The 15,216-nt window shown below is 37.0% G+C and overlaps 1 protein-coding gene across 8 annotated transcripts; it reads left to right on the top strand.

The window, feature by feature from the left end:
* The first annotated feature begins 3,344 nt into the window (after positions 1 to 3,344).
* Positions 3,345 to 13,879, top strand: LOC121890407 (F-box only protein 15-like). Of its 8 annotated transcripts, none has more exons than XM_042402633.1 (12): positions 3,346 to 3,648; positions 3,739 to 3,822; positions 7,059 to 7,163; positions 7,972 to 8,208; positions 9,653 to 9,853; positions 9,939 to 10,062; positions 10,747 to 10,829; positions 11,358 to 11,503; positions 11,781 to 11,900; positions 12,034 to 12,046; positions 12,098 to 12,188; positions 13,049 to 13,115. In XM_042402633.1, exons 1-11 carry the CDS (start codon positions 3,359 to 3,361, stop codon positions 12,168 to 12,170), a joined length of 1,476 nt encoding a protein of 491 aa, XP_042258567.1. In that variant the 5' UTR covers positions 3,346 to 3,358; the 3' UTR covers positions 12,171 to 12,188; positions 13,049 to 13,115. The 8 variants fall into 8 exon arrangements, with proteins under 8 accessions (XP_042258563.1, XP_042258567.1, XP_042258564.1 ...); XM_042402634.1 differs by having other exon boundaries at positions 3,347 to 3,648; positions 11,776 to 11,900; positions 13,049 to 13,111; XM_042402629.1 differs by having other exon boundaries at positions 3,345 to 3,648; positions 12,034 to 12,188; positions 13,049 to 13,117.
* Positions 13,880 to 15,216: the final 1,337 nt, after the last annotated feature.

Genomic DNA, 15,216 nt, shown 5'->3' with positions numbered 1-15,216 from the left:
GCGATGTGTTGTTTTTTTTTGGATTTCATGATTGTGTTGTTTAGTTTTTATGTTGTTATGTTGGACCATGTTTGAAATAACTTAAACATGTTATTAAACATATTATATAACTCCCTCAGACCAAAGACTAGTACAGGGGTCAATTAGTCGATGAGGCTCAGTTGGGCCAGTTTTTATTAGGAGTTTTCATTGGGGGGCCACAAACCTGCACAGTGGAAACCCATGTGTTTTGTTTAAATCTTTTAATTCATTAAAGAATAAAATTGATTCATAACACTGTTTAGGATAGTATCTGAGGGCAGATGTAGTTTTTCACATAAGTAAGTGAGGGTATAAAACAGTTTCAGGGTTGTATCTGAGGAGACATGTCATCATCCTCATTAGTAATCCACACACAATAAACAGCAGCCTGCTTCATTTATGGTCAAAGCTCAAGTACAACACAGTCAGGACAGTCAGGTGTCCATATGGACAGTGAAAGAGGTTTTCCTCGCTGTAATCATTCCTCCTGTTCATACTGGATATTAAAAGATCCTTCAAATGTGCTTTCAGTGTAAGTGATGGAGGCCAAAATCCACAGTGTGTCCACACAGTCATTTAAAAGTTGATGTGAACCTTATATGAGGCTTCAGCAGTCTGAGTTAGTCATATCGAGTGGATATCTGACACATTTACAGTCTTTTTAGCATCAAATTCCCTCTTTGTGTTTCCTCGGACAGTGTTTCCCTGTTGAGCTGCAGGTGGAAGTATAGTAACAAAAAGAGTGACTTTGGCACTAAAAAGACTGTAACGTTGAAAGATATCTACTTGATTTGACTCATTTGGATGCTGAAGCTTCATATTATTCATTTTTGCACAGAAGGAGGACTGTGGATTTTTTCCTCCATCACTTCCATTGTAAGTGCATCATGAAGGGATCTTCTAATGGTCAGTATGAACAGGAGGAATGATTACAGCAAGAAAAACATGTTTCAATGTTCATTTGGGCTCCTGACTGTTGTTTTAAGACACACTTGAAAGATTGTGAACCCGTCCTTTAAGTGAAGGATTAAAAGCACAGAAGTGCAGGAATTGAAAAACATTATAAAATGTAAAAGCTTTTGTGCAGAGACCCAGCAGGGAGCAGAATAAGACAAATGCTTCAGTAATAACACTGTTCTAGTAAACTAGTAGCTATTAGCAGTTAAACAGTTTGGAATAAGTGTCCAAGGAATATTATACTGCAACAATACAGAGGCTTCACACTATTTAAGCATGCTTTATCAGTTAAACTAAATGATAAACCAAATATACTCACCGAAAGGAGGTTCAGAGGATGACTTCTCTCTTTTGAAGGAAAATATTGAAGTTTAAACTATGCAGGTGTTTTTTCTTTGCTATACAAAATACCAGAAAACTACCAGTGATGCTCAGGCTGGCAGCGGAGCAGAGTGATGTTCACCATCTCTGCCTGCTCCTGTATTTCCCATATGAGGACATTATCAATTACATGGTGTGTAATTGTTTATCATGCTGCTTGGAGACCAACAGCATGTTTACATCACAGACAGAGCCGAGAGCTGTAGGTTCTCTGTGTAGCTGTTCGTGTTTGTTCATTCATGTGCTCTCAAGTTTCACAGCTTTTAGTTAAATTACAGAGCGGAGCGCGCTTATGTAACGCACACACTTGCAGAGCAACCTTGTAAAAATACAGCTGTGTTGTGGAATCACCATCGTGTCACATTGTTTGGAAAAGATAGACCACTTTTGTTGTTATGTAATTTAACAGTGACATTTAATTTCAGTGTATTTCCTGCTAACATAATCTTGTAAAAATACAGCCATTTCATAGAATCTCCATCATTTGACTTTATTTTTCAAAATAAAGACCTGTCACTTTTTTTCATAAACAGAAAGATTTGCAGGAAGTTTGAATGTAAAATTAATTTCTTGGTGTGCTTTTTCTTTTTAAGAAAACTTACAAATACAGTCATGCTGTAGAATTATGAGTGTTGACTTTTTGGGGGAATTATAGAATTTAATGGCAGAAAATCTAGAAACAGCCATTAAAATGAAAATTTACCCTCATGCAATATTCTTAAGAAATGTGAAATGCATGTAAAATGATGAAATTTTACCACATATTGTATATAACTTTCTTTATTTTATTTATTCTTGACAGTGTGAGCAGAGAAAAGAGCACCACCTCATCTTCTTTTTAAACTTGTTCAAGGTAAGAGAGCAATACTTGCGGTCTCTTCCAAGAAGGTTTGGATAAAATTGCTTGTTAAAACTTGTAACACGCCTTTTTTTAATACATCAGTCAATGTTCCAGACTTGAGGGGGTTCAAGGTTTTACTTCCAGATAACAGTGGATGTATTACCAAACAGACGTATTGTGCACAACACCAGGAGTTGAAAAGTGAATAAAGCTCAGAGAAAAATGGCATAAACTGAAAAGAAATTAGAAAAGCAAGTTAAATATGTTGCAAACCTGCAAAATGTTGCTGAAAAACACCATGTTAAGGGATGTGGCTCACATGGGTGTGGTGGATTGTTGGGCTCTGCAGCTACAAATAACTACTGCTGTAAATTTGCTTCTTGGAACAGTCCCATGATTGAATGGGGCTGTAAATTAACCCAAAACTGGTTTGACATACTGATCTGCTGCGTTAAAAGCTTTTCAATCAAGAGACTCTGTTTGGAACAGGGTGGATGTTGCATCTGTCTCCACCAGATCTGCATCCAGTATAACGGACAAAAAAAAGTTTGGACATGTTTGGACTTTTTAGGAGGAAGTTGTGTTGTGACACAACAGATTCCTGGAGTTGAGAGTTAGACCAAAAAAGTGTTTTAGATTTCTTTTCTTACCTGCACTCACTTTATTAGGAACACCTGTACAATTGAATGCAATCTAATACAACAGCTCTGCCATAAGTTTTAGGCTACTTTTATGAAGCTTACACATTTTCAGTTTTTGATGACAATGTCAGAAAGGTGATAATATTAGGAAAACTCTTCAATAGAAAGACAAGTTTTCCCTACAGGAGAGTGAATTAGAGTAAGAGATGGTAAAAATGGATGACTAACCCCTGGTTATTGCCTAAATAGCATATGTAGACTATACCAGAACCAAAACCCTTTGCATAATCCCCAGGTGTCACAGGATGTTGTATTGTGATAAAAACTCCTCATAAGTAAATAATGTGCATCTCTAAACCAAGATTTTCAAAATAAAGATTTGTGTTTATACAATATGTTTTTATCATTCCAATTTAAACTTCAGGATAAATTACAAACACGGATAATAATGAACCTGTCATGTTTTTGTACGTCACTCTGCTGCCACCTGGCGGTCTGGCTGCTCTACTGACGTCACATGTACAGTGGACAGGAAGTGGTGTGTCCTCGCGTTAATGATGGTGAGTGGTGGCATCTTCATCAAGGTGTGATGGCGGCCGGACGAGGTGAGTTTTTCCGCAGTTTCTTGGAGGGTTTGGATAGACAACCTGGCCGGCCGGCTCCGGGTAGACGTCAGCCGGTTCGTGGTAGAGGTAAGCCGGGTTCTGGCGGAGGACAGGCGGGACCGTGTCAAGGACCGGCGGGCGGGAAGAGGAAGAAAAGGCGGCCAAAGGTAGCACCGAACCCGGTTAGCGGGATGGATCACAGGTAACTTCTGCCACACAGAGGCCATTACACTTTCATTAAGAACTTTACTTGACAAAAACATGTTAATATTTTTCAAAATTTGTATCCCAGCTTCCCAGAAGTAAAAACTGAGGAAACCAGAGAACATTTTACCAAAGTGAAATCTTCTCCACCAAAGGAAAACTTAGTGGAAAGGTAAGTTAAGCTAGCTAATCACAAATGTTTGACCAAATTTTTTATCATTTACTGTCACATCTGTTTTAAGTGTTAATTTCATTTTCCCATGAAAAAATATGTTTTAAAGACATTGTTAATTACACCTGGTAACAAATTTTTACTTGTTTTTTGTTCCTGGGTAGTAAGTGTAGGCTAATTTCCTAATTGCTTATGTCTTAAAAGTACAGAAAATGGTTATTATTCCCTTCAATTTTTACTTTTCTGACCTGGACAGTGATGATTTGAAATGTACCATTGGGAAAATGGGTGAATTTGCACATATTCATACACATAAAGTCAGAAAAAACAACATGAATCCGCAGATAGAGGATGGGAGGCTGATTCTTAAAAGTGATTTTACAGTATCATTGTAAATCTCGAAAAAACTACTCACTTCTAAATCTTTTTTTGTCATTATTATATAACTTTAGTATATATACATGTTAATTTTGATTCATATGTTGTTTTTCTGACTTTATGTGAATGAAAATGTGGAAATTTCAATTTCATCACTGTCCAGGTCACAAGAGCAAAGTTTGAAGGGAGTAATAGCCATTTTTTCATACATTTTAGGCATAAGAAATTAGGAAGTAACACTTACTACCCAGGAACAAAAACTGTGTTACACAGTGTTATTTTTCATACTTAGCCTATTAACCAATTAAACCTGTCATAATGAGACAAAAACATTTTTTACTTGATAATTGACTAAAACAATCAATAAACTGATTAAAATCAGTTAATTTTACACTGATTGACTAATTGATCTATTTTCTTATTGTTGCAGGTAGTTTATATATGAGAAGTAAAATAACTGCTTTACTTTAAGCTAAAATTATTACTTAAGCAATTAGTCAATCAAAGTAAAGAAATTGAAACAAATTTAATAATTGGAAAAAAAAATGATTTCAGCTTTTCATATATAAATATTTTCTGGTCTTCTATGACATTAGACTGAATGTTTTGGGGTTTTGGACCCTTGGACAAAACAAAACGTTTCAATATGTCAACTTGGACTTGAGGAAATGCTAAAAAGATTTTTTAGAGCTGCAACAATTAGTTGATAAATCAATGAGTCGATTGACAGAAAATTTATCACCAACTATTTTGACTATCAAATGATTCTTTTGAGTCATTTAAAAAAAAAAAAAATCCCAGATTCTCTGGTTCCAGCTTCTTGAATGTGAATATTTTCAGGTAGTCCTATATGACAATAAACTGAATATCTTTGGGTTGGGATCAAAACAAGACATCTGAGGACGTCATCTTGGGCTTTGGTAAACATAGATCAACATTTTTCACAATTTTCGGACATTTTACAGACCAAACAACTAAACTGTAATTGAGTCAGTTGCCCCCTTAGAATGATTTTTTTAAAAACTATTTTTGGTCATTTTAAAGAGTGAAAGATTCATTAATTAAAAAGTAGCCAAAAGATGAATTTACATTAAGCAGTGCCAGTCCCATGTTTACATAGGATTTAATTTATTTTTATTTCAGACGAGGACTCTAATGACTTTTATATTAATGCTTTATTTTCCAGTTCTGCTAAATATAGATAAGATAATATGTCTTATATTGCAGGTCTAATTGATAGGAGTTAGTTGGACAGTATAATGTTCAGAGATTTTACCTGTATGTACACAGTGATAAGAGAAACAAAGCTTTCTGAAGTACTGACTCAATATGAGGCAAGTGTATTGACATGGTTTACTGTTTCAGAGCATTAGATACAGTTGAAATGGCGACATCTGCTGGACAACTGTTAGTATTTCATCTGTATGGATGAATTACATCTGAGACCATGTTGAAACACTTAGTCAGAATCTAATTGGTTTTAATGCTTATTTTTTAGGGCTGCAACTAACAAACAAACAATTATCCACTCAACAGCCCCAAACCCCAAAATATAAAATTTACAGTTTTGTTAGACCAAGAAAAGCCGCACATTTTCACATTTGAGAGCCTTTAATCACAGAATGTTAGGAGTTTTTTCTTGTTTTGTCATTGTTATTTTGTTCAGTAAAGTCTAAACAATTTAAACTGATCACTTCAAAACATCGTACTGTGATACTTTTGTTTTGAAAAGCCGATACTGTGTCGAGATGTGTGCTCCGAGCGTAACATCACTTCCTGTATAGGTGGCTACCTATAGAGGGTGGCCAGCCTCTCCTAGTTGTCATTAGAGCAGAGATGCAAACTCTAGGAGATCTGGGGGGGGGGTTGGGGTCTGTCAGGCTGATTATACAATAGCGTAGCTCCATTAGCTAGCTCAGTGTGTAGCGAGTGTGCAGTTGAGAGAGAGCGTGTGTGTGATGGTGAGGCTGTCGACCGGAGCGGAGAGTATGAAGATAGCAGTATAGCTGTGAACGTAGCAGTGTGGTGTGCATACAGTTTAGGCTATTTGTCAATGAATAAATGCCACAACTCCTCAAGACGTAAGCCAAGTACCTGCATCTTGTTTGCCACCGGCTGATTAAAGTGAAGGGGTTACAAAGTCTCACCTGTGCTTCCTGACTGCGGTCTGAACACTGAAGCAGGAAAGATTAACACTGATTTAGATGCAGAATTGGTTCATTTTAACTCAATTTTGTCTCCAAATTATGCCATATTGATGCATTTATATGCATATACATTGAGTTTTGAGTCAGCTCTGGACTGGGCGTATCATTATTTCATTATTTTATTAAAGTAAACAAAGACAAATGTTTGAATTCACGTTTGCATTTATGTTACATGTCATGTGTAATGATGCATATAGACTAGATGTGAGCTTTTTATGAATTTTAACAATAACATGCCTGATAGTGGAAGAAGCTACTATCAGCTGATTTCCAACATACTTTTTTATCTTGTCGTCTTGTTTTTGTTTTGTTGATGTATTCAGCCCTCACATCTATTGATTCCTTTATGTGTTTTATGTAGGGTTGTTTTACCTCATAACAGCTGTTAGAATTAGTTTACAGGCAGATGCAAATATACTTAAAAGTAACTATAGATGACCATGTAAAGCAAATATCTTTCCAAATTTTCTCCCAGGGGCCCCTGAACCCCCCCTAGTTGTGGTAGGTTTTCTCTCTCCATATAATGCTCCCCTTACCCGTTTGCATCCCTGTTAGAGGAACTGCACGACACCGGCTTCAGCACTAGTTGGTAGATTAAATCACTTGGTTATTACTTTGAATAAATGACGCCAGTGATTACCTTTTTGTCAGGCTGCCGTCTGAGATTCTGATTAAGATCCTGTCGTACCTGGACGCGTCCTCGCTGTTCTGCATCAGCCACGTCAGTAAGCTTTTCCACCAGCTTGCCAATGACGAGTAAGTGTGAAACAGTTCCTCATTTCATTTTAATCAAGAAGTTGCAGACAGTGCTGTTAATGCTTGTATTTCCTTTAGCTAGGTCAGATCATTAGGCGTTATCTTATTTATCCAATAAAATATGCAGATGTAGTTGTAGAAAATCTGTAACAGCAAGTTAGCTTTGCAGGCTAAGTAGGGGTGTAACGGTACATACAGTTCATGGTTCGGTCTGATTTCGGTAGAGCAGGAAAAAAAAAACAGAAAATAACATTTGGGTCTTTAGAAAAGTGTTAGCATCCAACAATGGCTCATTGGCCGCAACTATTACTGTAAAAGAAAAACAACCTTTCTGTTTCTTGCAAGGAGTCAGGACACCTGCTGACAGCTGTTGTATATAAAGTAGTGTAAACTAGCTCCACCTCCAGCAGCTACAACAGTAACATGCTGCTTTAACACTGATACTTCACTATTAATAATCTAATGATGTTATATATAATAATATATCAGTCAGAGGGACCAAACCACTACTTTTACTGCAATACTTTAACTACATCTTTCTCACTCAGAACTGGTTCTTATAATGTGCTGTCTGAATTCGGATTAGTGGACGACCCGCTCTGCCTCTGAGCCTCAGCAGCCCAAAATCTGTATTTGTGTATTTTTAGTCAGCAGATTGGAACAGGATATTACTGAATGCCTATATAAGTTTTTTAATTATTGTCTTTTGTTGAACAAACTAGAGGAAAATTTGGTCTTGATCAAATAATCAGTAGCTCTCACTACTTCTCTGCAACCAGTGTTCAGCTGTGACCTTCTCTCACTGTAGTGTCATGTGGCATAAGATTTACGTGTCAGAGTTTGGAGGTCAAACATGGAAGCCGAAGTCGGTGGACGATGCTGCGCTGAAGGAGGATCCGGTGGAGATGGAGGATCGTTCAGCAGGTCATTGGAAGAAGATGTACTTCAGAACTATGGCCGGACAAGAGCTGAACAAGTGGAGGAGAGAGCTGAGAGACATCAGTCCGTACACGGGGCTGCCCAGGCAGACAGAGTGGGTCCTCAGGTACGGGACGGATGAAAATGTGATTTTTAACACTGTATATAGGAGGTATCATTCCTTCCTTTTTAAAGTGTCGCTTTAAAGCTACTAGCTGTCATTGTGCTGCTTTTTTCATGTGTTATTCAGTGACAACAATCAAATATATTTTCTACTCTTGTTGACAGTTTTTCATAACAAAACTTCAAATAGATTAATTTCCAACTTTCCAGGCAGCAGCCACTGGTTTTATTTCATATAGAGACTTAAAACTTGCTGTAGATGAACAATACATCATAGTCATATTTAGTCAACTTAATTTTTTTGTTCTGTGTTGTAATACAGTTGAGGATGGTTATCTAGGCTTTCCTTTTTGGAAACAGTGGTTTGCAACCTTTTTGGCACCTTTATCACATTTTTCCAGTGTCCAGTTGTGAGCAAAAAGAGTTTCCAAAACTGGAACTAAAACTGTTACTTAACTAGCATTAACAGTCAGTTAGCGAGCTCATAAGCTTAGTTGCTAACAAAGAATAAGTTCTCATAGTTATTGGAAAGACATATTTATTGACTGTCTGTAAACCAGTGGTCGGCAAATAGCAAACATGGGCCAAATCTGACGCTCCAACAAAAATATTTGGCCCCCTAACAAAAGCTAGTTTTCCCTTTTTTATAGATTGCATCAAATATTTTACATGACTCTTCATAAATCTACAGTAGATAATGATATAAACACAGGGCTCATCTAAATCCCAATAAATATGAGCTTTTAACTGCTTATACATTTAAAGGTACACAACATAACCTCTCTTATGTGACCAGAACAGATGTGTCAATAACAGTACTTCAGCTAAGACCATAAATAAAGCAGGCCACTGTTTATTGTGTGTGTATTGCTTATGGGAATGATGACATGCACCCTCATATAAAATCCTAAAACTGTTTTAGACAAACAGAAACATATAAAAAATGTGTTTTTACTGCACCTGAAGAAATAAATAGTACTGAAAAAATCTGGTCCATGGTTGAACTTGATTGCTGACCCCCGCTGTAAACCATGTCTCCTTCATGGTGCAGTTTATAATGTGACACAGGAGATTAAATAAAAGTAGATTTTGCAACACAACTAATAAGCTACGTTAGCTTCCTCCATTTCGAACTCTCAGGCTCTCCGTTCCCTCAACACGATCATAACAGTGTGCCATTTGTCAACAGCGCAAATTCACATACCACTAAAATTGAACTTGTCTTGAAAATACATTTTTTTTTGTGGATTTTTCTTCACTCATGTGAGCAAATGCACTGACTGTAACACTTCTATTGAAATGAACCGATATTTAAATGTTAGTGTGGCCGAGCCTTTACACACAATAATAACTTTGAAGGTAAAGATGACTAAACTTTGGATGAGAAGCTTTCGGTTTAAAATATTGTGAGCCTTGTAAACAAACTGATTACATTGAGTTTTTTCTAGGAACCTGAATGTGAGCTGGGAGCTGACAGTGTGTGATTGTTTGGGACGGGAGAGCAGGCTGGAGCAGAGCCGAGCGTACTTCTTCGAGTCGTCTGTGATCGTCCGTTGGAGCGGAGGCAACTTCCCCAGATACCATCATATCGGCAACATCCAGCTGCACGGAGTCAGGAAGGACGCACTGAAGAGCCCCAAAGTCAGGAAGTAAGAGACACCTCCTCTTCCTCCTTCACACCTCCTTTTCAATTCATCCACCACCACTCCTTTACAATCCTTTCTCCTCTGTCAGGCCTGACTGGCGCTCTCTGATTTTGAAGCTGGACATGAAGACTCATCCTGCTCGTTTCATTGGAAAAGACAGATTGATCAAACTGATCCTTCTGTCGCCGGGCTTCATCATTGGCATCTGGAGGGTAAATATGATGCTTCTTTCATGGCTGCACCATTGCATCAAATGGAAATATTCTACATTTCTTGTGTGTCATTTTTTACACATTCTGTTTTTCCTATTTTGTAAAAATTCAGCCTGACACATCTTATATCTTTGGAAAGTTAAAAAATCAACACATTGATCAATAGTGAAAATAATAGTTAGTGGCAACTCTGTAATATAGTGAGGGAAATGGGAGGTCTGTTAACTATTGTGGGTGTATGAGGGTTTTTACCAATTTTTTCCCCCCACACTGAGGGGAAAAAACATTTAGATAGACTCATTCAGTACTTTCTGGATTATTAAACTGATATCATTTTCTTTGTTCATCAGAAATGATGATTAATTGATTATTATAACATAGTGAAAGGCATTTTAAATCTCTCTCTGTGTATGTACATTAATGTGGCTGCATTAAATTTAGAATTATGCAGTGATGAAATGGAAATGTTTGACTCAGGCACAGGCATGAAATTGTAAAATTTCATTTTTCACAGCAAACATTTTGACTCATCATAGTAGGAAAAACACAAGTGTTACTAATTACATTAACAACAGCTCCGATCTGTTTAGGTGTCCCAGAAAGTCTTGACATTGTGCATCTGTTTTTATAATGTGAACATCAACAAAAGAACAATTTAACATGTCAGTGTTTTTATGTGTGTAGGGTCAGAGCAGTGTTGCCTTCATCATGGTCAGCCTTCACTTCCACAGGCTGGTTGAAAAGAGTCTGCTGGGATCTCCTGTCTGGTGGGTTCAGTTCTATAAACTCTGCTGCTTTAACTGTTACACTGATAAACTCCAGTTTATATTCAGAAAATAACAAAACACATCACCAGATCCAAAAGTGAACAGATTAATATTGTTCAATTTTTCAAACTAGTTCAGCAAAGTTAAATCTTTAGGTTCATTTTGGTAGACAGATCTCCCTCTGCTGGTCTTAACACATTACTACAGCATTATCAACCCAGCTGAAGACATAAAAATAATATTTTTAATCTTAAATATCTTAAAAATTTTGAACTTAATGAGAAAATTTCATCGCTTAAAATAAACTTTTGAACACCTGATTATTTTCAGAAAAAATGTATCAGTTCAGTTGTGCTTTTATTTGTTCTTTATTTAAGCAAATGTATTAATTAGGTTAAATGTTCCCATTATTATATTTTTTTTATTTAGGTATTATATTTTTATTAAACATTAATCTTCCCTGAAGCTTAATGAAGCTTAATAAACAGTAGTAGGGGTGGTCTTTGTCCTTTTTGTCCCCTCATGAAGCCCGTTCTCTGAGCCTGTGGACAGACCGCCTGTGGACAACTCGGACCCTGAGTTTGGGCTGCACGGCTACACTTTGCACTTTGTTCTGCACAACACCGGCACTGAGATCATGTCAGGACACTTCCGCCAGCTCTTCTGTCGTACAGGTACAGACAATCTGACTAACACATCATCCTAATACTTTATCAAACCTTTTTAAATTTAAATTAATTAAGAAAAACATCTGATCAGGTTTTGTTTGTAAGGTTTTTGAACAATTTCTTTTAATTCTGACATAAAACTGAATCTTGACTTTGACTGTAACATCAGAATTAGTTTTTGCAGAGGTTTGATTTATTGAACTGGCACTGTCCTGACAGAAGGAACTGTCTTGATTACATGTGTAAAAACCTAAAGTTTGTTGTGCTGCTGCAATCAGTTCAGATTCGGGATGGACAGGTGGAGCTGAAGGCCATCAACAGGACCAACTTGTCCCAGCACAGATCGCTGTCTGGAAACATCAAACTGCCCTGGAAGAGCGAGGTGCTGGAGGGCTCAGTGGAGGTACATCTGTCCAAAACACTCAGGACATTTCATACCCCGTCCACTAATTAACACACACTGGACCAATCCAAGTAGTGGTAAGATTTAGCAATGTTGTCCAATGCTTCTATAATATATTTACCTTGTGAGGCAGCTGGGTTCGCGAGATCACAGCATCACAAGATCAGGCGAGAATCCATTTTTTCAGGCCTGGGGTTATGCACTTCTGTCCGAACCACCAGTGGTTTGGACCAATCAGTGTCCTATGAGGATTCTTGCGTGATCTTGTGAATCCACCTGTCTTGCAAGGTAAGACAGATGGTTCATCCAGTCACCTGCCAAGTATTTGGTCAGGTTCAGGTTAACAATATATACCAATATTTTCACAAATTTGAAGAATGTTTTGAAATTTGGCCAATTACCTTAAAAGCGAGGTATCATGTTTTTTGTGATTTTATGTTGTTTATATTATACTCCCGAGCTGATGCGGAGGCGTACGTGGACAGCTGCAAACACTACAGACATGTAGTACTTCTTCGTAGTACTAGTTTATACTCTTTCTGTCCGCTTTGAGGACGCGTCCCACACATGCGCAGTAGATCGGCATCTACAGGAAGACAGTGTTGTGACCGCACAGACCAGGGCAGACAAGTCCGCATGGTCACAAGCCATTGGAGGTACATGGATATCTGCACAGAGCCTACGCGTACATGGACGTCACATGGACCCTAGCGGACCCATGCGTACTTACAGATGCGGAAATTATGATTTCAGCTTCAGTCTGTCCATGTCTTTGAATGTTAGAGCTCCACGCTCTCCACACACTCATCAGTGGATTTCTGTATTTATATGTCATGGAGATTTCTGAATTTGCAGTATTACTTAAATACGCCAACTGCTTACCTGCACTCAAACTAATAAGAAAACATTCAAATTAGTATAACTCTGTGGAAATAAGGAAGTTTATACACCACAAACAATCACATGACGTAACAGTATACTGAGCCTGTGATAACAATTAAACCAGCCAATCTGCACACGTTGTGGTTGTCAACGTCTGTTTTGACTGACGACTCCGCAAAATGAATTTCGGTTTTCGTCAGCTGCTGGAAAAGAAAGGTCACATCTATTTGTTTTCAGCTCTGATGGTTCTTTCTTGTGCTGGGTAGAACTGTTGCATCATGACGCTGACTCTGCTGGACGAGTTCCAGAAACCTTTCTGGTGTGTCAGCTCACCCATTTGCATCAAAATGGCGAAGAACCCGCTGTCCTTCGACTACAGCGGTGAGCACTTTCTGATGGAGTACCGGAACCCCGACGGTCAGGTGAAGATGAAGCTGGTCTGGTTGAAGGAGCAGAAGCAGTTCTTCCTCATCAGTCTCACCATCTATGTTTCTGTTTTCAAAGTCAACAAGCATTTTAGCACAGAGTACTGAAGTGGAACTGGACCGCAGTTTAGTTAATAATTTTTACAGTTTTGATGCAGTGTCTTTTTTTCCAGTGTTGAATCAGTTGTTCATAAAGTGTCCTACTTTGTAGTTTATTGTTAATGTATTTGTTATACAAAACAATTCACATTCTGTAAGAATGTAGAAAGAAAAGCTTATACTGTTGAAGCTTTATGTGTTGAACTGTTTTCAATAGACAAATAGTATCACTAATTTAATTTTGGAAGGAAAGCTTCTTAAAGTCTTTATTTATATTTGGTTCATAATACAGCCAGTGTGTCACTGTTGTTTTTTTTCTTTACATAGTACAATATGTAATGTGTAAATATAACATAATAGATCAACTTTATTTTGAATTTCAGTATTTACTGGGTACTCCATTAATTTAAATCAAGAATTTAATGTGATTCATAAAATGCTTCAAACATCTTTTATTTACATGCTCGGTAAATCATAAATATTTTTTCAAAAATATTTTGCCCTGTTTCTTGAAAATGCTTCTCATTCATGTGTGAATAAAAGTTGAATTACAATTTAATGTAACCGCATTAAGCAGAATTTCAACTGATCTTTTTTTTTTTTTTTTTTTATAACTTCTGAGAAAACAAATGATGAATCTAATCAGTGTGATCAATCAGAGAGACGATCAGAGGGGCAGAGTTTCTACCATTGTTATCATTGTTATTATGACTAGGACTGAAGGATGGGAGTTTCTCAGTGAAGGAGCAGTCAGTAAAGGTGTAGAGAAGAGCTGCAGCATCTACATCATAAAAGCAAATGAGACCTTCCTCATAATCTACAAACACTCTGACCTTCTGAGGGTGTTTCTTCAGAGAGAGAGGAACTGGATTTTGTCATTAGCCTTGTACACGTCTCCATTCCTCAACCATAAAGTCCAGTAACCATTCTGAGGACTGAGTGTGATTTTTGTCTTCCTGCTGATGGACTCTTTGACCACTCCTAAATCCCAGTCAGTCTTCCCTTTAACCGGAACCTCAAAGTAAAGTCTGCCTGAAGAGAAACTCTGCTTTCCTAAGACATGAACAGAAGAAGAAAATCTCTCAGGGTTGCCTGGTAGTTACTTCCTCACAGGATGAGATTGGGATGTGCTGTATCAGGATCCAGAGTTACATCCTCTAAAACCCACTTTGATTTGTATCTCCTCCCACATAATGCTACCAAGATGATTTGTATGTCAACTTATGCGCAATTATAATAATAAAGAGCACAAAGCTCATTATGATGACGGAAATACACTAAAGCCCAATGTTAGATGCTTTTGTTAGATGATATGTTTGACTTCCACAAATCAATTCATTTTCATGATTATAAAGTAATTCAAAAAATTATGCCAATTAGCATCAGGTCTTACAGCAACACATTTTCCTCAGCAAATATTTCTGGTTTAATTTACTATGTTAAATTTTAGAGCAAATTTTGCCTACTCAGTTTTGAGTTTAAGAGCAAATGACCAATTCAGTTATATTTTTTTTAAATAATTTCAAAAAATTTAGCAAATTTATGAAGTAAATGATCAATCTGTAAACATTTTATTTTTAAAGCAAATCAGTGATATTGTTATCAACTCTTAAAGTTCAGAGAAAATTACCGTTTCAACAGACAACCCGCCAAACATGTCTTACTATGTAATTTTTTTAATTTAATATATTCATTAGACAACATTAGTGTTGTGTCAATCCCAGAAGTTTAGATATATATAATAGAATACCACAAATTCTTTTGTTCATAATGCACTGAATGTTAAATGTCAATTCACTTTTTATTTCTGTATTTGTTTATTAGTTTCATTTAATTATTTATGTTTAAATAACGAACACATGGCAGAATGAGATTCATCCCAAATTCACTCCAACATTTCTTTTATTTAC

This window comes from Thunnus maccoyii, chromosome 23, assembly GCF_910596095.1.
Source record: "Thunnus maccoyii chromosome 23, fThuMac1.1, whole genome shotgun sequence".
Taxonomy (NCBI): domain Eukaryota; kingdom Metazoa; phylum Chordata; class Actinopteri; order Scombriformes; family Scombridae; genus Thunnus; species Thunnus maccoyii.
The sequence above is the reverse complement of the archived record's forward strand: the minus strand, read 5'-3'. Positions and strand labels throughout refer to the sequence as shown.